Below are 26,350 nucleotides of genomic sequence, written 5' to 3'. Positions count from 1 at the left end.
CCTGGTTACAGGTTCAAGCATTGGAAATAACCTCTGACAGAAATGCAAGAGAATGCTGCATACAATGGACCCTTGTGGTTGAGCTCTTCCCCGAACCCTGTGCATAGCAAAAACTTTAGTGCACCGGGCTGCCCTTACTCTATACTTTCAGTTTCACAAATAACGAATTTTTGTTTTTGTTAGTCCCTAATGAATGGTACTAAATTAAAATGACCCCGTTAACGGCTTGCAAATTTCAATTGAAACTCAAATCAGAGACCGTGTATTAATGTTTCGTTACTATTTTTTTATGCATTTTAATTGATGTAATAATATCTCTAATTGGTCGATGGGGTTTCTTATATTTGCCACGAGGTGGTTTTGAATATCTTAGAATCAGGTCTAACCCTAAAAGATATTGACAACATCTACTATGGTATTCAGGACCAATTTTTTCTCAAAATTTGAAAAGAATCAACTATCAATAAATATAATATGTGCTTGGATGTTTCTGCCAAAGAGGTTTCCAAGTAGATGACCAACCTAAAAAGCAAATATTTATAAATAACTGTAAATAAATAATAAAGTTTTAAAAAGATAGGTAAAGACTAAATAACATGTTTCCACTCATGAACATAAGAGGGTTTTGCTTTAGAAAATTTGGCCTTCATTAGTCAATTGCGGCATTTCTCCGGCTAAAATTCTAAAATAACCACTTTTTTGTAATATATAATTGAAAAATAGTCGATATCATAAAATTTAAAATTCACAGAAAAATATTGTCATGAAATTTCACCTCTAAAATTAAATTTGAATGTCAATTTCCAAAATAGCGCCGAAAAGTGGGCTATTTCTACAATTTTCCTCTTTCACTTGGTGCAAGAATCCATGTCTATATGAATAATAACTGGAGCTAATTTTGTCCGTGTGATCTTTCTAAATGAAATTCTTAAAAAAAAATAAATAAATTAGATTAGATTTTCTTTTGGCCCTCCAAGGAAGGAATAACGTGATAAACTTAACTATTGCTATATATATATATATATATATATATATATGTATATTCTTTTTTTAAAAAAAAATCAGATTTTGTAGATAGTCCAAAGAAGAATAGAGAGGTATGCTTGACCTCTGTATTACAAAACTAGGGATGAGGAACTCATCCTTACACTCTAGCTTGTCAAAGAAACGAAAAGAAAAATAAAGAGGAGGGTTACTCCTCATGGTATAAAAGGAAGTTCTAAAACAAAGAACTTGGAGCTATACAAAATATATATCTTTTACTCTAACTTTTAACAATTTCTAATTTAGTATTTTACTGCTCTTATTTCCAATTAGAAAAACAAAAGAGCAACGAGTAGTCGTCTAGTCGACAGTGAAATGAAGAGTGAATATTTGTGGATGCAAAATTTCAAGACTACTCACAGCCTTGAATGTATTAATTATAGGATGAAAGCAATTATCGAAGGGAGGGACGTATTATCACATTTATAAACTCTTGTAAAAAATACCCCAACAAGAAAAGAAAAACTCCAAGCTATTAAGCAAAAGCGGAGGCTTCTCTTCTCAAATCTCTGTAAAATCTCGAAATGAATTCATCAGCTTTCTGGTCTACGTGGCTAAGCATGTCACCGTCTGATGTTAGAGGAAAAGGCGAGTCAGTGATCCTTAATTGCCTCACCGTAGGAGTCCTCCCAAATCCAGGCAAAGCAGGTGATGCTGTTTCGCTCTGAAGCATCTCCAATGCCTTCAAAACGGCAGCGTTCATAATTGAAACGTCATCGTGTTCGGACTGACTATGCTTATTATTAATACGCTTGTTAAGGTTGAAAGGGAGGTGGAAAGCAGGGCTGTTACTGCAGCTGAACTCGTAATACTCTTGAGAAGTGCATTGATGGGCTCCCTGATTAATATTATTATGTCCCTGGAACATGAGATTTTGGAACGCGGCTTTTCCAGCAATTTTGCCACGTTTCATTAATAAATTCAGATCGAACATTAGTTTCCTCTTTGACGATAATCCTTTTCTCAGCATGAAGTAAGCCACGCGGACTATCTTCCACAACTTCTTTGCTATTACAGGCAATTTTTGATCCATTTTCGCGTGCAGATTTTTTATTTTTTTTTGAATTCTGAGTTTTTATTGGTTAACTTAAGGAGAGACAAATATTGATGAAATGCTTTAATTTAGAGGAGATGGAGTTGGTAGAGAATTGTGGTTTTATGAGAAGCAATGAGTGAGTGGTATATATAGGGGACGGGCCTTCATATAGAGGAAGAGGATGCCGTGAAGTGATGTATACTTTGACACGTTTAGGGACGGACCACTTATATTTCGACTTCATTCAATATTCTAATACTCCAATGATCAGTGGTGAATTTCAATATCGAGCTTTAGGACTCTCCTTTTAAGTCATTTTCACCCATCAAACAAATTTCACTCCCTCGCCTTTCACATGGATTACAAATGGTATTTAGGGGTGTGAAACATGCGGCTTCAGTTGAATTGGCCGGTTAAAATATGTTGAATCAATAAGTGAGTCAAAATGGACTAAATAATAAATTAATCATAATTTAATTTGCTCAATTCTTATTAAGTTTAAATTTACTTAATGTTTTTTCTTTATGAATTGTTCAACGACCTAATTTTTTTTTCCCTTTATTATTGCAACATAACATATATCAAATAAAAATAAGTCTTTTGAAATATTTTGATCAAATTTCTCATATGTCAAATGTCACTACATATTAAGCACAAATCAATTAAGCTTTTAGATGGACTGAAATGAACGAAAATGAATTGTTAATAGTTGACCAATTGGGCGTGTCATATTTTATGGATTAATTTTGGTACCGGTATTCGGAACTGATCATGTTAAGGTAAACTATGAATTAGCAGTCTTTTTAAAACTTTTGCCTTACCTTTTCCAATTGTAAAGCAAATATTAATTACTTGAACAAAAACAGAATTTGAATTCTGAAATATCTTAGCAATAAGGGAAACATCAAACTTATGTAACGTACGTCTGTTAGGGAAAGATCGATCTTGTAAAACGAGTAAAAGCTGAATATATAATATCATATATATGTTACCTTTTTAGTTAAAGGGACTTCAATTAGGGTGTACGAAAGAAATGTTTTATTGGAACTTCTTCATCAATCAATGTGTAATATCACTTGTGAAACTTGTTTTCCATACTTTCATTAGGTAAGTCAATTTTTCTTATTTTTAAAGAATATATCTTATTAGAAACAATATTTTCCAAAAAAATTGACCAATCAAACATGAAAAAGTTGATAAATATCCTCCATACCGAACACACCCTTATCCAACACTACTTTTCAATTCAGTATGTTAAGATGATAATTAATCTAAAAGTTTCAGTCCTTTATTAATTTTGAACGCAACAGAATATAAATCATACATCTGGCCTTCATCCTATATCTTCTTAAACTATTTTTTTTGGTTGAATCACATGATGGATAATTAGGGGAACACATAATAGCAGCAACATGAATAGTTTTTGAAAAAAATTGTTCGTTACGTTTGCTGTATTTTGCATAGCTCACTAATTATAATTGAAAAATTGTTTGTTGCTTTTGCTGTGTTTTGCATAGCTTACTATTTATAATATATACAAAATATAAACTTCTTCCTCTATGATTGAGCTTACTTTTGGAGATCAGAGTTGTACCCTTCAGCCACCCACCCACTTTTGCCCTCTTATTTTTCCTGGCAGACCATAAAAGAGTAGATTTTGCACGAGGATGAGAAAAGGATCAATCTTTTTTTTCTTCTTATTTTCTTGTGGTCTTGACATAGGTAAATTAAATAATATTATTTTAAAAGCATTTGTATATAATTTTAGACAAATGTCATAGAAAATGAGGGTTGGGATGGGGACTACTGGTAGGGGGTGAGGTGATGAGGTGTGTTGAAAGGTGATGAGGACTCAAATCTCAATCAATGTGAAATATATTTGTGAAACTTGTTTTCCCTACTTCTATAATAGAGAAGTCATTTTTCACAATTTTAAAAGAACTTGTTTTTCTGAAAAGATTTTTCAAATTTTTGATCAATCGAACATGAAAAATATATTGAAAAAAAAAACATTTTTCAATTTTTGGATGCTGAACTCCAGCGAGTTGGATGAAATGGTTTTATTTCACTCATTGGAAACCATGGAAATCACAGTTCAAAAATCCAAAGAACAATCTTTTACAAGAGAAAGAGAAACAGAAATAAAGAGAAAAAGAAAGCGAAAGAATGGGAAATAGGAAAAGAATATTACTTCTAAAACATAAACGCCCACCGTGGGGCTCGAACCCACGACCACAAGGTTAAGAGCCTTGCGCTCTACCAACTGAGCTAGACGGGCTTGTGAATATATTTGAGTAATTAATTATATCTATTGTCGTCTTGAATTTGGCGTTTCTGATACAAAATAGAGTGTTTAGTTGAATATTTGTTGGTGTCGAAATGGAGCGCCAAGAGTGGTTGGTGACTTGCTCTTACGATTCTCTCTCACAAATTTATGCACAAATTTTACAATAAAAATATCGTGGATTTTATACTTTAGTGTTTGCTCATTCATGATTCATCAATTTTTACAAGATTATCAATTAATATTTATTATAGATATTTACTAGTAATTACTTTTTGTTTTCTAATCAGGTATGACTTACTTTTTATTCGGTATGTTCCAAAAAAAAATGGCATCTTCTTTATTTGGAAATAATATAACTTTTAAACTTTTCCTACATTATAATTTATAATTGCTCTTTCGATAAGAATGTAACAATTTTTATAAGAAATTTTATAGATACGTAAATATTGTAACATATAAGATCACAAATTTTAAAATTCTCACTTTTTTTTTAATTTTATGTCGAATCAAACTATGTCATAAAAAATATTGGAAGAGGACTAGAGGAGTACCTTGTAACTCACATTGAAAGTGATCTAATTGTGTAAAAGAAAATAATTACACCTATAATGACAACACCTTAAACCCAATTAGTTACAATTGTTTTCATCAGAAAATGGGAAGTCTATTTCATTCCAAAGAATATGATTATTTACTTTAATTTGTTTTCCACCATATGTTCTTTTGGAACCCTCCTAGAAGGCTGCTGAAGGAAGGGAAGTCAAATTAGTCTATTTATTTCATGCCAACCACACTAAGTACGATGTATTTTTTCTTTTTTTATGGTTTGGGGGAGAGGGGTATTAGAAAAATAGAAAACAATTGAAGAAGAAATGGCTTTTGAGACATGAACATATAAATTGGCCTGTAGATAGATTGGAGAAAATAGACGCAATTTCCTGCAGGATACAAATAATATTCATGTTTATACCTACGGATTTTCCTTACGAGAGTTCTTATATTTATAAAATAAGCAATATCTGTTTAAAAATATTGCAACCGATTAATTAATTAGTCTACAAATTCTCGATCCTGTATTGGCTTTAGATAATTTTCTGTAATTTTTTAAAAATAAATAAATAGACACTTCAGCTGGGAAGGGAACAGAGGCTGATTTATGTAGTTGGAAGGGGGTGACATCATTAGCGAATTTATTGTAAAAAAAATTATGAATAAGTAGATTAGAACCCTCGACCTCTTGTAAGTAAAATTTTAATTGAACCAACAGAACAAGTCTAAATTTTATATGCAAATTTGTTAATAAATATTAAATATTATCTTACTCTACGTTGAAAATTTTAACATAGGTTACTGTTTAAAGTAGTGCTCAGAAATTCAAAATTTTAGATCAACAAAAAATTGATTATTTTTTTGTTTGTTTGGGCCTGATTAGCGTATTTATTTATTTTATTCTGGATCCGCTTCTAGAAGGAAGATGAGAATGGAAAAGAAGTATGCTTTTACATAGTGGCCATTTTATTTATGATTACTTCTGCACGTAAATAAAGGTGTAAACACTGTGGCTTGTAAAGTATTTGTATGAAAATTAGGTTTTCATTAACAAATTGTAAGATTTTTACAAAGACAGTTACAACTCCAAAAGCAAAAACAACTCTCCCGTAAATCAACAGAAAAATGATTATTTTTTTCTTTGTTGGGGCCTAATTAGTGTATTTATTTTATTTTACGCTCCTTTACTCTTTCTCAGCCAGACGTGGGGTCAATTATTGAACTCTTAGATATTTTCACAAAACAAATATCTCTCTCCTATTTCATTTTTCTTTATATTTTTTAAATTATGTAGTTTAATTATTTACTAGAAAAATATTGGACCCTCTTTGATTCATTTGGCTTCCAAAAGTTAAGGCACTCATGCAGTGAGTCCTCTTTCCCTATTGCAAATAAATTAAGGAAAAGAAAACAATACAAAGACAATAAACTACTCAATTTGTAATGATGTACCATTCAATTTCTGAAACGTGGCACAATCTTAAAGAAAAAACAACAAGTATAAGTTTTGCTTTTTAGAATTATTTCTTCAACTAGCAGATAAAGTACTTGAATTTAACAATATTTTCTTCCTATAATATTTAGTATTACAGTGTGCACTCTTTTAGTAAAAGTTAAGGGACTTCACTTGTCCAGCAAATTGTTTTGTACCCACTCAGGAAGTGATTATTTTTAAAAACACATTTTTCATATAATCTTCTAGGCCTTCAATTCATCCTCGTGATCTTCTTAATTAGTCTATTATTGTTGAACCACAAAATGGATTAGGGACACAATATTCACTACTCAATCGAACGTACTTAATTAGTCTCTTCCTTTTTGCTCAACTTATTATAAAATCCTATCATTATGATTGGGAGTAGCTCATTTTTTTTCCTTTATCACTCTTCTATTTTCTTCTTTTATTACTGTTTGTTCTTTATGCAAATTAAATTATTAGAAATGATAAAGAACGTCCAACAAAAAATAAGTCTTTAGTGGCTATTAATTACCAAAATAAAAATGACCCTTTAAAGGCTGGCGAAGTACGCAGGAAACTTAAAGGACTATGTCTTATAACAAGGAAAATTACGCAAATAGACAAACATATACTAGTTAATTAGCTAACATAATTATATGTTGAATTAATTACGGCTCACCACTAACATCTAGCTATAATTATAGTTTAGTTTTATATATTTCGCGCGATTATACAAATGTTGTGCGCGATTATACAAATGATGTGCGCGATTATACAAACATTGTGCGTGAATTGTATATTGAAATATACAAACACTGCGAATTGTATAGTGAATTATACAAACGTTGTGCACGAATTGTATAGCGAAACGTAATACAAAAACTGCGAATTGTATAGCGAATTATACAAATGTTGTGCACGAATTGTATAGTGAAACGCAATACAAAAACTGCAAATTGTATAGCGAATTACACAAACGCTATACAAAAACTGCGAATTGTATAGCGAACTATACAAAGGTTGCGTAAATTATACAAACGCTACTATAGCTATAGTTACGAAATGTAATTATCCAGATTATACCTATGAAGCATAATTAAGATATTTTTGAGTGGCTATATGCGAAACTTTCTTTTATAACAAAGCACATTCAAACGCCACATCAGAGGCCCAGCCCAGAATACACATTCCAACCTCTGCTTGTTCCATGGGCATACTTTCATGGAAACAACGTAAATCCTGCTAATTTTAGTTGTAATTATGTTCGGACACAATAGTTTATCAAATTATCATTCGTACCCTTTTTTCTCGTTAGATATATGTATCTAACGAGCTCAGATATATGTATCTAGGAAACATAAAGGTAAAATTAGGTGTATTTTATTCGAAATACATTGTATCCAAGCATGATTCATATGTATTTGGAATATACTGATTCTCTCGTTCGCCTCTCTTCTTATGTATATGTATTTCAAAATGTATCTGAGTGCCACGATTTTTTATGTATCTATGTATCCGATATCCACTTCATGTATCTATGTATCCAAAATCAATTTCATCCAGCGTATCTGATACCAATTTCTTCCCATGTATCCCATATTAATTTCATCAGTGTATTTGATATTGAATATTTAGTGTATTAGGTGTGATTTGGGAGTTGATTAGATAGGTAGATACATGGAGCTCTATTTTGGCTATTTTGAAGAAGGGGTGTATCTCAATTGAAATCTGATAAAAAATTACTAAGTAGTGAGGCAATATATTATTATTTCAGAGTATAAAGTAAATTAGTATATATTATAGAAATATTTGTGTAATTAGATAGTTTCTCCTAAAACAAAATTCACATGTTTCTTGTAAAACTTGAAATTTTGCCCAAAGACAAGCGGGGTCAAAAGTTCAAGACCACCGCTTATACATTTTGTTTGTAGTGAATTGTGGCATAACAAGATCCCTCATAATATTTTTGTAACATTTAAATAATTTTATATCTTATTATAGACTTTTATTTAAGTTCATTAGTATTATTAGAGTAATCCTTTGATTATTTTGTTACAAAACCATACACTTATACAAGGATAAATGGCAAAAAATTGATTTTCTGAGTCTTTTTTTTTATTTTTGTTGCATCTCTGGTTTCTAGTTTATATATTTACTATAATATCTTATTTCGAATCTCTTGCTTCCTCCCCTGTCCCTGTTTCATGTATTTTATACTGAAGACTTTAACAAATTACACAGGTCGAGACTAAAAATGTCATTTGATATCCCATAGAGATAGATACCATCAATATATTGATGTACGCCAACAGACCTGGAGTATGTGTAGTGTTTAGGATAGGATAGTGTCTTCTTGTTTTTGTAAATATTTGACAATCACCTGATGATATTTTTGAAGAATTCGAGCAACATTATTTACTATCAGTATTTTTTCTTTTTGAAAGAAACTAGCACAAAGTAAACAATTTGAGCACACAATCTGTAACAACTCCGATTTCATAATAGAAATATTCAGATATTATAATCAATAAACTCAAAATACAATGGAAAATGAAACTAACAAAGAAATTGCGGAACAACAATGGACTAGTAAAACAAAGAGAACTATTGAGAAGATAACTAGGAGGGAGATGAGAAGCTTAGACTTTAAGAAAGGGGATGAGAGGCCTAGACATTTTTCTCAACAATATGCATAAACCGTTCTTTTTCATCCGTCGTCCTTTTAGCTAATTGTTAATTGGGTTTGTATCCTAAATCAACCTTTGTGAAGACCTTTCAGTTTTGTTGCTTCTCTCGGCCCAATAACTAGTTGTGTGACATTTGTGTCTGGGTATCAACATTGGGCCGAGGCTGGTTAATAACCCAATCATACTAGTACTAGAAAGAAAATGAGCACTTTAGTGAAAGAAAACTACAAATATGAATGATTTAGAACTGAATTGAATAAATGAAATCACTAAGGAATCAAAACACAAGCTTAAACTTCTCAATAGCACAAGTTAGCGATGCAAAAATAGATCGAGTAATGTTTTTTCTTAGCCAAGACAAAACATTTATGATTTGCATGTCTAATCATTGATCGTGAAAATCTCTTAGGAGTAATAAATTGAGTAGGTCCCTTAGTATAGCTCTGTCACCACTATGTTATTGATGAAATGATATAGGATAAATCTCCACAATATATTTCCATCATCATTTTCCTCGGGACTGATTAATTAGGTTAAGGAAACCAAATAATTCCACAATCCAATACACTTGGCCAAGTAATTTTGACTCGAAAAATTGTTTGATGACTTTATTGTTATAGTATGTAAAATTTAATGATTTTACCGTTAAAATGAGAAAAATTCAATTACTTCAATGTGATAAAAAGTTGATTTTACAACTTTACTATCATAGTATACATAGTTTTGGTGGTTATACTTGTAATTAACCCTAAGAAGTGCATCAGTCTAACTGAATTGGCAAACTGAAAGTCCTATAAATTACTCAAGCCGTTACCACCTATCTGTCTCCTGCCGATTTAACTCAACAGAAACTTCATTTTGCTATACACACGAGCACCATGTAGGGATATCGTCGTCCTATACTCAATTTGTTCGTGATGGAAGGGATAGATCAAATTTCCAAGCTACCAGAGCCAATTTTAGATCACATTCTGTCTTTCCTTGTCATTAAAGACGCTGAGAAAACTAGTACATTGTCAAAGGTTTGGAACAGTGTTTGGACTTACCTCTCCTGCTTAGATTTAGGTGATAATTATTTACATAAGTTCAAAAACATTGTGGATCAAATTCTAGCAAATCGGCTAAACCATAACATCTCTATAAAAAGGTTCAAGGTAAATTTACCAAATTATCGGTCTAAGGCTGTGGATGGTTGGATTAAGGTACTAGTAACCTGTAATATCAAAGAGTTGTTTTTAGATGTTGGCGTATGCACCTATAACAAATTTCCTGAAGCAATTTTTGCTGCCAAATCATTAAATGTGCTTAGCTTACGTGGATTTAAGCTCGAACTACCCTCTGATCGCGTAAAGTTTTATTCTCTACGAGAGTTACACCTCGAGGACTCATTTTTGGACGAACAATTACTTCAAGCTCTATGCACAATTTGTAGTGATTTAGAAGTTTTGTCTTTGAAGAGATTTCATGGACTAATCAGTTTACAAGTTGCGGGAACGTTACCTAAACTAAGGACAGTAAAGTTGCAATTTTGCCCTCCTAAATTCAAGAAGGTTGATATTGTAGTACATAATCTTCAAGACCTTTACATTTGTTCCTTTGGTCTGGACCTGACCTTCACAATCATGGTAGATCTCAATTAAAAAATAAGAAGAAGATCAAGTGTTTAAGGACAGATAATGGAGGAGAATATACTGGTGATGAATTTAATAACTTCTGTAAATAAGAAGGTATTAAACGGTAGTTCACGATGACATATACTCCACAACAAAATGGAGTAGCAAAGCGGATGAACAGAACCTTGTTGGAACGGACAAGAGCTATGTTGGCAATTGCAGGGCTGGAAAAACCATTCTGGACAGAAGTAGTCAAAACCGCCTGTTATGTGATCAATCGGTCACCATCAACCGCAATTGACCTGAAAACGCCAATGGAGATGTGGGCAGGAAAACCAGTTGATTATTCTCGCTTACATATATTCGGAAGTCCTGCTTATGTTATGTACAACACCCAAGAAAAATCAAAGTTGGATCCAAAATTCAGGGAATGCATTTTCTTAGGGTATGCTGATGGAGTCAAGGGGTATCGCTTGTGGGATCCCACAGCCCGCAAGGTGGTAATCAGCAGGGATGTTGTATTTGTTGAAAATAAACTACAAGCAAAAGAAGGTTGCACATCAAAAGAAAAATCAGAGACTACTACAATTGAAGTTGAAGAAATTGAAGAAGTTCCAGTTTCTTCTGAAGCAGCACCAGAGCATGAAGAACAAGAGCAAGCTGAGATCGAAACTCCACAAGTTCGAAGGTCAACTAGGGAGAGAAGAGAACCAGCTTGGCACTCAGATTATTCTATGGAGAGCAATGTTGCATACTGTCTATTAACAGAAGATGGAGAGTCTTCAACTTTTCATGAGGCTATGAAAGGCCATGAATCATCTCTGTGGGTGGCAGCAATGCAAGAAGAAATTGAAGCTTTTCATAAAAATAAAACATGGGATCTTGTTCAATTACCATAAGGAAGGAAGGCCATTGGAAACAAATGGGTCTACAAGATCAAACGCAATGGTAATGATCAAGTGGAGAAGCATCGTGCAAGATTGGTGGTGAAAGAATTCGCTAAAAAAGAAGGTATAGACTTCAATGAGATATTTTCTCCGATGGTTCGACTCACAACAATTCGAGTGGTCCTGGCGATGTGTGTTATATTTGACTTGTACTTGGAGCAGTGAGATGTCAAAACTGCATTTCTTCATGGAGAGCTTGAAGAAGAAATTTATAAGCTCCAACCAGAAGGTTTTAAAGAACAGGGAAAAGAGAACTTGGTTTGCAGGTTGAACAAATCTCTATACGATCTCAAACAGGCGCCGAGATGTTGGTATAAGAGATTTGATTCCTTTATTATAAGCCTTGGATACAACAGACATAGTTCGGATCCTTGTGTTTATTACAAGAGATTTAGTGATGAAGATTTTGTTATTTTGCTGTTGTATGTTGACGACATGTTGGTAGCAGGCCCCAACAAAAATCGTCTCACAAATTTAAAGGCACAGTTGGCTAGGGAGTTTGAAATGAAGGACTTGGGACCAGCAAATAAGATTCTAGGGATGCAAATTCACCGAGACAGAAATAATAGGAAGATTTGGCTTTCTCAAAAGAACTACTTGAAAAAAATCTTGAGACGCTTCAAGATGCAAGACTGTAAGTCAATTTCTACCCCACTTCCTATTAATTTCAAGTTATCCTCAAGTATGAGTCCTAGCAATGAAGTAGAGAGGATGGAGATGTCTCGAATACCGTATGCATCAGCAGTGAGAAGTTTAATGTTCGTCATGGTATGTACAAGACCGGACATTGCACAAGCAGTGGGAGTGGTTAGTCGATACATGGCTAATCCTGGTAGAGAGCATTGGAATACTGTTAAGAGGATCCTGAGATATATCAAGGGTACCTCAGATGTTACAATGTGTTATGGAGGATCAGACTTTAATATTAAAGGTTATGTTGATTCAGATTATGCAGGTGATCTTGATAGAAGCAAGTCCACCACAGGTTATGTGTTTACTCTTGCTGGAGGAGCTGTATGCTGGGTTTCAAAACTGCAATCTATCGTGGCTACATCTACGACGGAAGTAGAATATGTAGCAGCTACACAAGCTAGTAAAGAGGCAATATGGATGCAGATGTTACTAGAGGAACTCGAGCACAAATAAGAGAAGATTGCTCTATTTTGTGACAGTCAGAGCACTTTCCATCTTGCAAAGAATCCGGCATTTCATTCAAGGACAAAGCACATACGAGTTTAGTATCACTTTGTTCGTGAGAAGGTGAAAGAAGGCAGTGTGGATATTCAGAAAATTCACACTAATGACAACCTGACAGATATGTTTACGAAGCCGATCAACAGTAACAAGTTTATATGGTGTCGATCTTCTATTGGCCTAGCAGAAACGTAACATTACAGTAATTGGGTAGAAAGGATGGTGTGAAGACTTAATTGATTCTCAATTAAATCTTCAAGTGGGAGAATGCAAGAAGTCAAAAAAGAGGGAATGCAAGAAGTCAAAAAAGGGGGCAGCCGAAAGTAATTAAAAAGGGGCAGCCGAAAGCAGCCTCCCTTTACTCATTTTCAATTGCCAGTTTTTCCTTACGCGTTTTTCATTCTTTTTACGCGTTTTTTGGCTCTTATAAATAGAGGGCACTCTGCCCTCATTTACATCATCCTAAAATCCCAGAAAGAGAGAGTAAGAATACAAAGAGAGTTATACACCAAGATAAATATTGTAGTATTGAGTGTCCTCTTTAGTAGTTGTTCTTTTTACAAGAGAGAAGTGTTAATTGTTGTTTTCTCCTTGTATTTGAGAGCTTTGTACTCCATATTAAAATAGTGAGATCCTTCTACCCCGTGGTTTTTCCCCTCTATTAATTAGAGGGGTTTCCACGTAAAATTCTCGTATCCAATTTATTTTCATATTTATTGTCATATCAAACTTTAGTTGTGGTTCTTCCTCCTCCCAACACTTATGAGCACATTTATTACCCTTGTTCCTGTTGTGGTTTTCCTGGTTTTGTAGTTTACATACGGAGATGCTGTTGATGATGAAGATGAGAAACCTTGTTGTGCATCTCTAGCTTGGAAATGTTGGAGTCATGAGTTGAAGAGAGTTAAATTGCAAAACTCTACATGTACGGAGCAATAGAAGTTGAGAATCTATTTTTTCAAAATTTCAGATACTTTGAGCATAATTAAAGGTCCACAGGAATGCAACCTTTCCACTTCACTTCAATAAATGTCTAAATTTATGTTCTGAATAAATTTGTTGATGAATTGTTTTGATAATGTACTAGGAGCTGTGATCTCTTGTGGCACATTTGTTTGCAATGACATTGTTTTTCTTGTTCTGGTTTTGAAGTCCAAACTTATAGCAAATTATCCTAGAACATTCTTAGTGTATGCTTGTAAGCAATTTGTTAGAAAGAGACAGGTATAACAAAATTTTCATGATTCATGAACTTTTGGAACCCCTAATTGGTTTTGTATAAGTTGGGTTTTGTTGTCGAATCATGCGTAACTCATTTTTCTAAGTAAAACTTTGGATACATAGAGGGTATTTCAGCTATGAGGAGTATTTAGATGTTTTAAAAACGAATTAAAAAAAGTAAAAAGTTAAAAATAGATATCCCTTACTTTTCATGTTTTAACTTAAAAGTTACTGAATTCTGACTTTTTAAAAACTACTTTTAAGCTAAGCCAAACGGGTCCTTATATGTTAAAAACTTGAAAATATTAAAGTTGGATAGACAAAAAAAAATGCAAGGGAGATATAGAGCAACACTTCCTAATGTGGTAAACTACATATTAAATGTCAAAAGAAGCGGGGAAAAATCAGCTAATTGGAAATCGAGATGAATAGTTGTACTTAGCAGCGCTTCGGGCGGTTAAAAGAAACGAGGATATATTTTTAAATAATTAATGGCACTACTTGATACATGTTCTAATAAATAATGTAAGAAAAGAGAGAAATACATATTAAGTTATGATTATGATATTACCTATTTGGAAAAATTGCTAAAAAATATTTACATGCTGCATTTTCAATTTAAAATTGTTGATGAAAAAAAACAAAAATATAAAGGTTATAATGAAAAGTTTTAGTTTATTGACAATCTAATTATCATAGTCTCATATTAAATTCAATGATTCTTATAGCAATATTATTGATTCAACCAACAATATTAAATTTACTGGATCATAAATTACTTTTTGTATAAATGACACCATAATAAAAATATATAAATATAGATATATTTATTTTTTTCGATATTCGATGCTCGTACCGATGTAGTTATGCACGAAATTCAAAAGTTAGAGAAATCTTTTTTTAATTATTTTTCAATACTCGTATCACACTCATTTAATGCATATTTCTGTCGCATATAGAGCATTGCAAGAAGAGATAATTAAGTTGAGATAGTGAAACATTACCGTTGAGGTTATACTTTTATAATAGAAAATAAAAAAATTAAACACATAATGTAAAATGACTTGTAAAAGATAAGTCATGATATTATTTAATGACTTGATGTGATACTTACGTACTCTAATCATATGAAGATTATCAGGGAGTGACAAAAAAAATGTAGAAAAAATACCAAAAGTTGGATAAATTTTGACAACATTAATACAATTATTTCTATTATTACAATATTATCGTGGTAATTATTAAAAATAAATTGGAGTAATAACTCTCCAAAAGATAACTCTTTCTTTGTTGTGGTGAAAAATAAAAAAAAACGTTTTGTGCTTTTAATAATAATAAACTAAATACACATAAATCATACATCACACTTTTTATGGTATAAAGAAAAAAGAAATGATATGACTCTTTGTTATCCTTATTCACACCCCTATTATGTTGTTAGACATAAAATAAATTTATATATATGACCTTTCAACACTTTTGACGTAAATTTGTTATTAAGAGAATTAAATAATGAATTTTGAAGTTTTTCTCAATAAATAAGAGAGCTAAGGAAATTATTTTTTATTTAAATTCTGCAGAGCACATTTTTTACTGTAGGATCATATGACCACATTTTTTTACTGCAGGATCAAATGACCATATTCTCATAATTTGTATTTTGTTATGTTTCTTGAAATACCCCTTATTTGATTCCTAACTTTACTATACATGTAATTTGATCATATTTTTATAACAAAATTTTATAATGCCTTTATTTATAGGACAATATGGAATATTGAATAATATCATGAACATGACTATTAATATAATTTAGGAGTTATGATCATTAAAAGTCATGAAGGTAAGAAAAATGAAGACAATTAATTTTTATACTCAAGAATATGAATAAATGAAAAAGTTGTAATTGACATATTCATTTTTATACAATAATAAAAAATAAATAAATAGGAAAAATTATCAAAAAAATAAGAAAAAAGATAAATAGAATTCTTGTCACATCACTTTTTTTTTTTTTTTTTTTTTTTACCCCCATTTTGGAGGATTTATAGTGTTTCCACACTTCCCCTCCAATGTGACTCGAACCCAGGACCTACCGGTCGTGGGTGGAGGTGCTTAACCAACTGAGCAAGCCTCACTTGTCTCACATCACTTTTTTATTATCTAGACAATTTTTATGTTGATAAAAAAAAGTAGATTGAGAGAGACAGACAACTTTACTTAATTATTTTTATCCTAATACTTTTACATTTCGAGTTCAAGCTCAACAGAATGTAGTAGTGATCTCTGAAAATCTCAAAATTTGAGAACTTCTAACAATAATAAAATAAAATAAAATAAATAAAAAAAAAAATATATATATATATATATATATATATATATATATTGATACAATTAACTTTATATTCTCATGTTCTATCATTATAATTATTAAAAGTTGATCCACATAGCTACAAAATTATATATACATACTTTCTTGAGTAGCATACATGCATGTATATGTTGACTTCCTTTTTTGTTTTTATTTTCAAAAAAAATCCTAACCTGAAAATACAATAAATTAACCTTACAACAACAATAAAAAAAAACATAAAAATGAACTTAACCAACCCAATAAAAACTTTGAAGAATGCCTAATTATGAGTTAGAAAGGAAATAAGGATCCTGTTATCGACATAACATAATTCAATTCGTCCAAAAATTACAAAGAGAAACAAAGAGCAAAAATAATCAAAATCATTAGAAACTACAAAGAGAAGTAGAAATAGGAAACATATCTCTAGAAGCTACAAAAAGAAGCAAAGAGAAAAAATCCAATCATTTTCTTTTAAAAAATTCATGATTCGTACCATCATAAATCCAAAAATAATAATACTAAATATTTAATTCCAATAAAGATAAAGGGATAATTATATTAGACATATCAAATTAATTTAACTCATAAAATTGAATTATGGAAGAATGTCTAACAATCTTCATTATAGATCTCTCCTCAAAATCAAATCAAAGAAGACCAAAAAATGACCAACCAAAAAAATAAAAGGTGAAGTATAAGGAGAAATAAAAATAAAATAATTATCATATAAGTCTTAAAATAGGTTTTAATAAGTATGATTTTAAGGAATCATCAATTTGTATATTAAATTAGTTGAGGGTTATGAATATAAAAGGTTAGGAATTATAGACATTACTAATATTAATTGAGAGTAGAATTTATGTCTTAAGGAGATGATTTTATAAAATAAAATAATTGAAAGAAATAAAAGTAAAAAACCCAAAAAGGAGAAAAAAGATATAAATATAAATTGAGGTCATAGAGAGGTGTCACATTACCTTGTCTATAATTCTCCTTTATATATAGAGATTTAAAACAACTTATCAATTATTGAACTGTAAACATTCTAATGATATAACTGAATCATTAAGATATCAGTTATCAATGATCAATTAGTCAATTAACAGTCATTAATAATTTAATTATCGATTTGATTGATACAGGATGACAACTTATATTTTTCAAACACATGGAATGAAATATAAAAAGAAACTTGTGAAAATACAAGATACAATATGTAGTATATAGGTGCACTCAAGGGGTGAGCTAGTGATGAATGAAGTGGATTGAGCATCGTGAGAATATAAGTTCAATTTTCGACATAGACAAAATACTAGGTGATTTCTTTTCATTTGTTCTAGTCTTGATAGACATGATTATATGAAATTTGTTCTTGGTGAAAGGTGTCAGATATCCCATTAAATTGGAAGGTGGCAAAAGCAAACTGACCAAAATAAATTTGAGTCCTTTGAAATTAAAGCAATTGACCACATAGGAAAAAAAAAGAAGCAAGAATATGCATGTACCAATTGTTATTGTAGATAATAGGGGAAATAACCTTATTACTAGATTAATCTATTCAAATTAAGAAAATAACTATAAATCTAGGGTGGAGTGATGAAAGTTTGTAAATTATTAGAGTAAACAAGTAAATTTAACAAACCTTTAGATTATCAATTAAATCGTCAAGAAAATTTTAAAAAAATCATTACCCGAACCAATGAGAGCTAGAAGAGCAGATAATGACTATTTATATCGAAACAAACGGCTATATTGATTCATTAGAAATTGGCTATGTAAGGAATTTTTTTATTGAGCTACGTATTTACTTTAAGAACTACTAAACCTCAATTTCAAGAAATTATATCTTCTACAAAGACATTTATTGAGGAAGCGAAATTCCTTTTGAAAAAAGATATTTAGGAAAAAATAGACCGTTTTATACAATAAGAACGAACATAAAGAAACATTTATCACTTTTAACTTAATCTTAATAATAATAATAAAATAGAACTAGGCGTCTTGAATTCAAATGTTTAACTAGTCTTTTTTTGCTATCGAAATCTAAAAAAATAAATTGCATCCAATAGGATTTCAATCTTATACCAAAGGTTTAGAAAAGCTCTGTCATGTCCATTAGAGACAATGGACGTTTTTTATTCTATTTTTTTTCTTCGTATTTTAAACTTTTGTCAATAATATAAATAGAAAATTGTTTCAAACCATTAAATCAATACTGATATATATATATATATATATATATATATATATATATATATATATATTTACTTCCTGTATTTCATTTTTTTGTGAATTTTTGGAGTCCCTAATAGAAACACCACATTAATATAAAAATAAATAAATACTCCTTAAAATTAGTTCAAAATTGAAACAATTAAATTATGGCAACTAATGATATTTCAAAATTGCCACTACCAAAGTCCAAAAATTGCCGACTGTCGAAAAACCTACAAAAATATCAAACGCCACCTTTTGTTTTCTAAAAAAAAAAAAAATCTTCCTCTTTGTTTCTATATCCTCAATATTCTCCTAACCTCAACTCGTAATGTGAACGTGCGCTCTTTCGTGTCCCCTTTCCCCTTCTTCTTCAAGTTGTAGATCTAGCCTGTTTTTTTTTCCCTTTTTGTTTTTTTACATACAAGTCAAGAAAGCCTTTTTTCTTCATTTACCTTTTGGGTCTCCCCCAAAATTCGATTCCGATCCGCTTCTTGGTTAATTTGGCCGTTTTCCCTGTGTAAAGTTTGAATTTTTGGTTCTGTCGTCTTTAAGATGGGGGTTTCCAATTGTTCCACTACTTTGCCACCGTCCCAGCAGTATGGGGTGACGAAACCCTTGTCTCTAGCAGGGCCTATGGAGGCTGATATTCAGCGTACCAAAGAGTTGGAAAAGGTTTGTCCTTTTAACGTTCCTTTTTATTGTTGATTTTTGTGCTTCAATTTATGTATCTTGATATGCTGACTACTCTATGAATTCTAGTTCTTGGTCGGTGCTGGATTATATGAAAGCGCTGAGGAGGCTGCTAAAAGAGAAGGAGTTCTCTGCCAGCTAAAGCAGGTAACCTGGTGCCCCTTTCTTTTTCCTTTATGTTGTGGTGATTACGCAACTAAATTATTAGGAGGAAAAAAGGGTTGCAGTAGGGTAGATTAGACAAATTAGGTATACTGGTTGAGACTTAAGGCATTGAATATGAAGTAACATATGATTTACAGACTGGAATTTCAATGACTCCTGAATTTTTAAGCGTTCTAGTAATGAAACTGAAACTGTCCAAACGGAGCAGAATGGATAGTGAGAATTCATATAGCCGACTAACTATTTTGGTTCAATTTGTGATTGTAATTTCTGTAAGTCTGAAAATGGCATGAGTAGGCTGTGAATGGTGGCTTCATACACTTTGTATTGCACAATATTGGATGGTCATTTGGATTTCAGTAAAGAGAGAACTGATCTGCGCTGTGCTTTTTTGGGAATTTTTAACAATCTAGCTTAACTTTGTGAAATATATAATACTATATCCCCCTACACCTGCATTTATTAATTAATGACCACCCACTTGATGCTTCCTTGTTTTTCCCTGTTTGGATTTCTAAGTCTCTGAATCAGCACTAGTTTATTAGTCACTAAATTGCGTTTGCTGTAACATTTTATGTATTAAATGTCACTGTTTTCTTACTACGCAAGTGTAATATCTGATCTCTGAATATTTTCAGTTTTATTTGCTGAAACTTCAAATAGCTCCAAAGTTTCCTGCTTTCCGACTTAGGTGGGTGTGGACGTTGCATATTAGGGTAGAAGGTTAGTAGGTATGGAGTGTTGTCTTGATTTTCGAGGGGTTTAGCTGTTTTCTTATAGTGTCTTGCGCATGATTCCACCATCACTTGTTGTTGATTGTGTTTAGGTTATCGCACTATTTTGTGGTTGTTATTGTTTCCTTATTAGTTGCTTTGTTTCTCCACTGTCGTTTTCCCCTTTTCATTATTTTGATATGTTATATTCGAGCTGAGGCTCCTCCAGAAATAGTCTTTTTACCTACACAAGGTAGGGATACGGTCACTCTACCATCTCTATAGATCCCACCTGTAGGATTTCACTAGGTATGTTGTTATTTTTGTATTATAGGTTAATACTAAGAGAAAGATGAAGGAAATGTAATGATACTCCTTAGTTGATTGTGAGGATCATTGGGGGACTATTTCTCTTCTATTTTTTTTGTTTGGGGTAGTAAATGAAATTAAAATAGAATTTTGTTTTCTGTTTACCCCTCAAATGTCTTGAATAGAAATTTGGAAGGAATAGTCTTAGAGCGTGTTTGGATTGGCTTAAAAATTGGTCAAACCTACTTTTAAGTCATTTTTAGCTTTTGGGAGTGTTTGGCAAAGTTAAAAATAACTTAAAATAAGTTTTAAAATGACTTTAAAAAAGTTAAAAACCAAAAGTAGGACTCTCCCTACTTTTTATTTTTTGACTTAAAAGCTACCTTTTTCGGCCAATCCAAACGTCCTCTTAGTTTTAGCTTGCTACCTTCCCGTTTCCTTTGCATTTCATAAATTTCATTTCTATTTTGGCTCAATCCAGTCTAGTGACATTTTAAAATCTTTTCCATTTTAGATTGTGAAGGACTGGGTGAAAGATCTTACTCGACTGAAAGGGTACAGTGATCAGATGGTTAAGGATGCAAATGCTGTCATTTTAACTTTTGGTTCTTATCGACTTGGGGTAAGCAGCTTCTTTTTGAAGTTCCCTTCTTGAACAGTAGAAGCTTAATCGTTTTGCTTAGATATGCATGTTGAATAGTTTAATTGAAGACCGATAAATAGTCGTGAAGTTGTATGCAAGCATGAATAGTTGGTTTAAAATAGTTACAGTTTTTGGGTTAGAGTGGTGCTAATATTCACAAAAACAAGCTCGTGTCACTGGTCCTAAATTGATGGACCTCATGCTTTATGCTTGTTATTCAGACTTCTGAATCTGCATTTGGAACCAAATTGATTGGTTCACACAATTCTTCCTTTTGTTTCTATTCTCAATTTGTTACTCAAACAGAACTTTACTCAATTGTCCTTTCAGTTGCTTTTCATTAAGATAGATTCTTCTACAGGGAGCTCTTCGCTCAAAAATTCACTTGGCACCTATCATTTGGAAGAGTTATTTTTTTTGGGAGGTGGGGGGTGGGTATGCATTGCTCTATGTTGTTTGTATTCTTGAAGCTGCACTCCCTTCAGACACTTGTAATTACAATTATGTTTTATTTAAGCTTTACATATTGCGGGGGAATGACCAAATGTTTGATGTCCCTCAGCAACACTATTTGACTAATTAAGATTCCATTTTGTAGGTGCATGGTCCTGGAGCTGACATAGATACCTTATGTGTTGGACCATCCTATGTGAACCGAGAGGTCATTGTGGTTTCTGGTTTTCTTTTCAAGTCTCAGTTGGCCATTTCATATTGTATCTAACATCAACATTGTTTGCCAGGATGACTTCTTTTTTTTATTGCATAATATTTTGGTGGAGAGGGAAGAAGTTACTGAACTGCAACCAGTTCCAGATGCACATGTCCCTGTTATGAAGTTTAAGTTTGATGGGATCTCAATTGATCTTCTCTATGCAAGCATCTCTCTTTTGGTTGTGCCAGATGTAAGTGTTATTTATTTATGAAAGCTGTCCATTTCCTTTTGGTCTTCCTCCTATAAGGGACACAGCTTTTCTATTGATCCAACTTTGCTTCAGAAAAAATTTATGTTCCCACACCAACATTTGTTCTGGAAAAAGGCTCTGATTTTTTTTAGATTTTTGCTTGTACTCTGGATGCTAAATCATTTTCACCTGCAGCAATATGAATTTCGGCCTAACCCTTTCTGGATCCGAGGGCTTTTACATTCTTGAATTTCTTCATGTGTTATGTTCATGGTATACCTGATCATTCCTGGAGTTTACCAAGTCATGGGGTCTAGACAGGACAGGGATACGTGAATGCTCTATTTTCTCAAACTGGAATTGACATCCAATTTATGGCATCAACAGCTGCTTAGACCACTAATAGTAGTATACCTAATGTTTCCTTTTACATCTTCTTGCGACAGGACTTGGACATATCCAGTGAATCTGTGTTGTGTAATGTTGATGAGCCTACTGTAAGGAGCCTTAATGGCTGCAGGGTGGCAGATAAAATCCTTAAACATGTTCCAAATATTGAGGTGATGATCCCCAACCAAAAAGGAAACCATGGGCGACTAAATTTTTCAATATTCTAGATTTGACTAGTAATCTCATTTGTCTTCTGCAATGCAGTTTTTCCGGACCACACTTCGATGTCTAAAGTTTTGGGCTAAACAGCGTGGTGTTTATTCAAATGTAGGTTCACTCTTTTTTCTACTCCCTCCTCTCCGGCTTTATTAATCTTTGCCCTTTTCTGTGACCATTCATTTTGGATTCTTTTTTAGGTGACTGGATTTCTTGGTGGAGTTAACTGGGCTCTTCTAGTTGCTCGGGTTTGCCAGCTCTATCCAAATGCTGTTCCGAGTATGCTGGTTTCTCGTTTTTTTCGTGTATATACACAATGGCGCTGGCCAAATCCTGTGATGCTTTGTCAGATAGAGGATAAAGAATTTGGATTTTCTATCTGGGATCCGCGTAAAAATCCTTGGGACCGGACACATCAGATGCCAATTATTACACCTGCCTATCCCTGCATGAACTCTAGCTACAATGTGTCTGCAAGCACTCTTCGTGTTATGACCGAACAATTTGAATTTGGTAACGACATATGTCAGGTATGAATTATTCCTCTCTGCAAATTATTTAGTATTTAGCTAGTGCTGGCTTTTACTCCTTTTGCTTTCCCATATCAGGAAATTGAACTTAATAAAGCCCGGTGGGCTGCACTGTTTGAGCAGTATTCTTTCTTCGAAAGCTACAAGAACTATTTGCAAGTTGATATAGTTGCAGCTGATGCGGATGACTTACTTGTGTGGAGAGGCTGGGTCGAATCCCGGTTAAGGCAGCTTACTTTGATGGTAACATCTATACTTTTTGAATAAGAGATACTCAGGAGGCTCTGGTTCCTTTATATTTGAGCCTCTACGGAAGAAAAAGGAAAAGGTAGCAAGTGAAGCAGATGTTTCCCATTTACTTATAATTCTTGTTGTATCCTTGCAGATAGAGCGGGACACATTTGGGAAATTGCAATGCCATCCTTATCCCCATGAGTATGTGGACCCATCCAAACAATGTGACCATCGTGCCTTCTTCATGGGTTTGCAGAGGAGGCCAGGGGAGGTAGTTCAAGAAGGCCAGCAGTTTGATATTCGTGCGACAGTTGATGAGTTTAGACACCAAGTAAACATGTATATGTATTGGAAACCTGGAATGGAAATGTTTGTGTCCCATGTTCGTAGAAAGCAGATTCCCTCTTATGTTCTACCAGATGGTTCTAAACGAAACCAAACACCAAGGCTAATGAGTGGGCAGCTGGCAGAGAAACCTTCCTCTAGTATATGCAAGTCCAGATCCGGAGAAAGAGGCATGAAAAGGAAAAAGGAGCTTGAAGGTGCAGAAGAGAATGTACAGAGTCAGGACAAGCGACGATCAATTAGCCCTCCAAGAAGGGATTCACCTTCACCTCAACTAATTGTTGGTCAGAATAGTGGCATGTTGTTACAACATTGTTCCTCGACAGTTTCTGGAAGGAAGCGAGAGAGTGAAGAAATTTCAAATAATGTGACGAATGATAAGATGCAGTTTGCTATTCTGGACAAAGATAATCAAATTGAACGAAGTAAGTCACAAAGAGCACAATGTGCGGAGAGCGCAGATGGATGCGTTTATCATTCTAGTGGTGTCACCGACTCGGACATGAAGGTCATGCAGCGGGCAGTATTGGTTGCAACTCTCTCTGTTCCTCTCAGGGTGACTTATACAGGGCAGAGTCCAAGTCACTGTTGAATAATGTGTGTGAAAATGGTTCAAGACTTTTTGAAGATGCGTTGCTGGAGTTGGAGGTTTTAAATAAGTTTATTTTGCCTCTTTTATCTTTCTGACGTCATTGATTTTGTAATTCATACTTCCGTTCTTAGCATTTGCCATAACTTTGACCAGTTTTATTTACTTGTGTTTCATGAAGCCAAAAGCTGCACGTGGAGTGTTAACATCTGTGGATAGCATTGGATCGGAGTCTGTACAGAAATCTTCTACAAGGCATGTTTCATGGTTTGATACTTGTATTTTTTTGTTTTATATATCAGTCCTTTTGTGTTTAAAGGTGCTGTATTTTGGTTTTGTTTTCTATGGTTTGTCTTATAGGTTGAGTGTTACATCAACAGCTTGAAAGAAGTGGAGAGTCATGGCATTGAGGGATGAAAAGCCAGCTCAACGAGGTAAGTATGATGTTACTTGCTGGCTGTCATTTCTCTCTGTTTTATCTTTTCCAGGCGGCTTGCGTGTCTGATTTTTAGAGAGAGAGAGAGAGAGTCCTGGCATTTGGGCGGAGAGTTCCAAGTAGAACGGTCTTGTGGACTCACTGTACAGTTCAGTTTATGTAAAAAAAAAAACTAGACACACTACTGGTGAAGATTGTTCTTCCTATACATTCAATAGATCTTTCTTTTCATTTTGGGGGAGCTAAAGAGTAGAAGGCGATGCTAGTAGGTTGGGGCGGGTAATGGAAAATCTGAGTTCTCAATATATATAGGAAGGGGGTTTCAGTCTTTAATTGTATTTGTAGACCGATGACAGTTAATGACAACATATTTCAATCTCTGAATCTTTCCCAATTCTCTCTCTATGCGTGTGCAAATTAGAGGTCTTCGAAGTCCTTAGTAATTGATGTTTGTATCATCTTGAAAATTGAACTAATAAAGATGTTAAAGGTTATAACTTGCCCAAAGATAGACGGTTCAATTTTGTCTAAATAATGGATAAAGTCGCATATTTTTCTTTTCATTTTAATGAAACTATATCCAAAATTTTAACTTGGGCTATGTTCATAATGATGTTCCAATAAATCAGTCAATCTCAACCACCCGAAGGCCAAATCCATCGGTGACCCCTTAAAGTTGGCACCAAATTTCACTTACACGTCTTAAGTGGGCGATATTCACTTTAGATACCTCATGTATGATCATGTTGTATCATTTTGATATTTTTTGCTAACATGGCAAAGTGAGAGTGATACACTCAATAATTAGCGCGTAAAAGCTTTATTTAGCCATTTTTAATTTTATTTTCTCTTCTCTATTTCTCAAGTTACCATCTCCCACATTTTTTTCAAGCTTAAACTCCTTCAATGGAGTCGAATTTTTTATTCAAATTCGTTTTTAAGCCTTTTTTTTCTTCATTGTATTGCTTTTCTAAATCTACCATCACCTCCCTCCACTTTTTTCGCCGGAAAAATGAATACTAACACCCATATTTTATATTTCTTCTCTTTTTTTTTCTCACCATCACCATTAATTTATCACTATCGTAAAAAAAAAATAACTTTAACTTTTTTTCAGATTTGAAAGTTGCACCCACTATCATCTTCTTCTCTTTTTTTTAGATCCAACAATTATAATTATGAAAAAAAAAGTGAAAATCTAAATCTAATGAAAATTCTAAAATAAAAAAAAAGCAGAGAGAAATTGGAGGTTAGGGAGGGGAAAGTTTGGGAAGAAAGGAGGAAGGAGGGTGGGGTGGTTGTGGTGGGGTTTAGAAATATTTATTTTTATTATTATTATTTATGGTTGAAATTTAATTTTTTTCCTATAATGTATTTTTTAAAATATTTTTTTGCACTCAAATACCACGTTTTCTTTTTTAATTAGTTGTAGTGTCAGGTCATTCGCGAGTTGTTATACACATTGTGTAATTTTAGCTGATTGTTAAAAAAGTGTCAAAATGACACAGCGGGACACTACATAAAGTGTCTAAAGTAAGCATCGCACAATTAAAGTGTCTAAGTAAAACGTGGTGTCAA

The 26,350-nt window shown here is 32.9% G+C and overlaps 2 protein-coding genes and 1 non-coding gene across 4 annotated transcripts; 1 reads left to right on the top strand and 2 right to left on the bottom strand.

Annotated features, from left to right (window-relative positions):
* Positions 1–1,176: 1,176 nt before the first annotated feature.
* On the bottom strand, positions 1,177–2,207 carry LOC129900627 (uncharacterized). Its single transcript, XM_055975640.1, has one exon. The coding sequence runs from the start codon at positions 2,075–2,077 to the stop codon at positions 1,520–1,522; it is 558 nt and encodes a 185-aa protein (XP_055831615.1). The 5' UTR covers positions 2,078–2,207; the 3' UTR covers positions 1,177–1,519.
* Positions 2,208–4,285: 2,078 nt separating this feature from the next.
* Positions 4,286–4,358, bottom strand: TRNAK-CUU (transfer RNA lysine (anticodon CUU)). The gene has a single exon. It is a non-coding gene; the product is annotated as a tRNA-Lys (tRNA).
* Positions 4,359–18,885: 14,527 nt separating this feature from the next.
* Positions 18,886–24,590, top strand: LOC129899053 (nuclear poly(A) polymerase 4-like). Of its 2 annotated transcripts, XR_008769464.1 has the most exons (11): positions 18,886–19,282; positions 19,370–19,447; positions 21,002–21,109; positions 21,729–21,791; positions 21,871–22,032; positions 22,479–22,592; positions 22,687–22,749; positions 22,839–23,168; positions 23,247–23,411; positions 23,554–24,395; positions 24,518–24,587. XR_008769464.1 is itself a non-coding variant. In XM_055973828.1 (10 exons), the coding sequence occupies exons 1-10, from the start codon at positions 19,163–19,165 to the stop codon at positions 24,337–24,339; spliced, it is 1,989 nt and encodes a 662-aa protein (XP_055829803.1). In that variant the 5' UTR covers positions 18,886–19,162; the 3' UTR covers positions 24,340–24,590. The 2 variants fall into 2 exon arrangements, 1 of the variants encoding a protein (XP_055829803.1); XM_055973828.1 differs by having other exon boundaries at positions 23,554–24,590.
* Positions 24,591–26,350: the final 1,760 nt, after the last annotated feature.

The sequence above is a fragment of the Solanum dulcamara genome, chromosome 8, assembly GCF_947179165.1.
Source record: "Solanum dulcamara chromosome 8, daSolDulc1.2, whole genome shotgun sequence".
Lineage (NCBI taxonomy): Eukaryota > Viridiplantae > Streptophyta > Magnoliopsida > Solanales > Solanaceae > Solanum > Solanum dulcamara.
This window is presented reverse-complemented; position numbering and strand designations above follow the sequence as displayed.

What these genes read in the sequence shown, in the direction of transcription:
- LOC129900627 (XM_055975640.1), bottom strand. Translation starts at nt 2,077, where the DNA reads ATGGATCAAAAATTGCCTGTAATAGCAAAGAAGTTGTGGAAGATAGTC.
- LOC129899053 (XM_055973828.1), top strand. Translation starts at nt 19,163, where the DNA reads ATGGGGGTTTCCAATTGTTCCACTACTTTGCCACCGTCCCAGCAGTAT. An exon ending in TTGGTTCTTATCGACTTGGG is followed by an intron (nt 21,110 to 21,728) that starts GTAAGCAGCTTC and finishes TCCATTTTGTAG; the next exon opens with GTGCATGGTCCTGGAGCTGA. An exon ending in AGCGTGGTGTTTATTCAAAT is followed by an intron (nt 22,750 to 22,838) that starts GTAGGTTCACTC and finishes ATTCTTTTTTAG; the next exon opens with GTGACTGGATTTCTTGGTGG.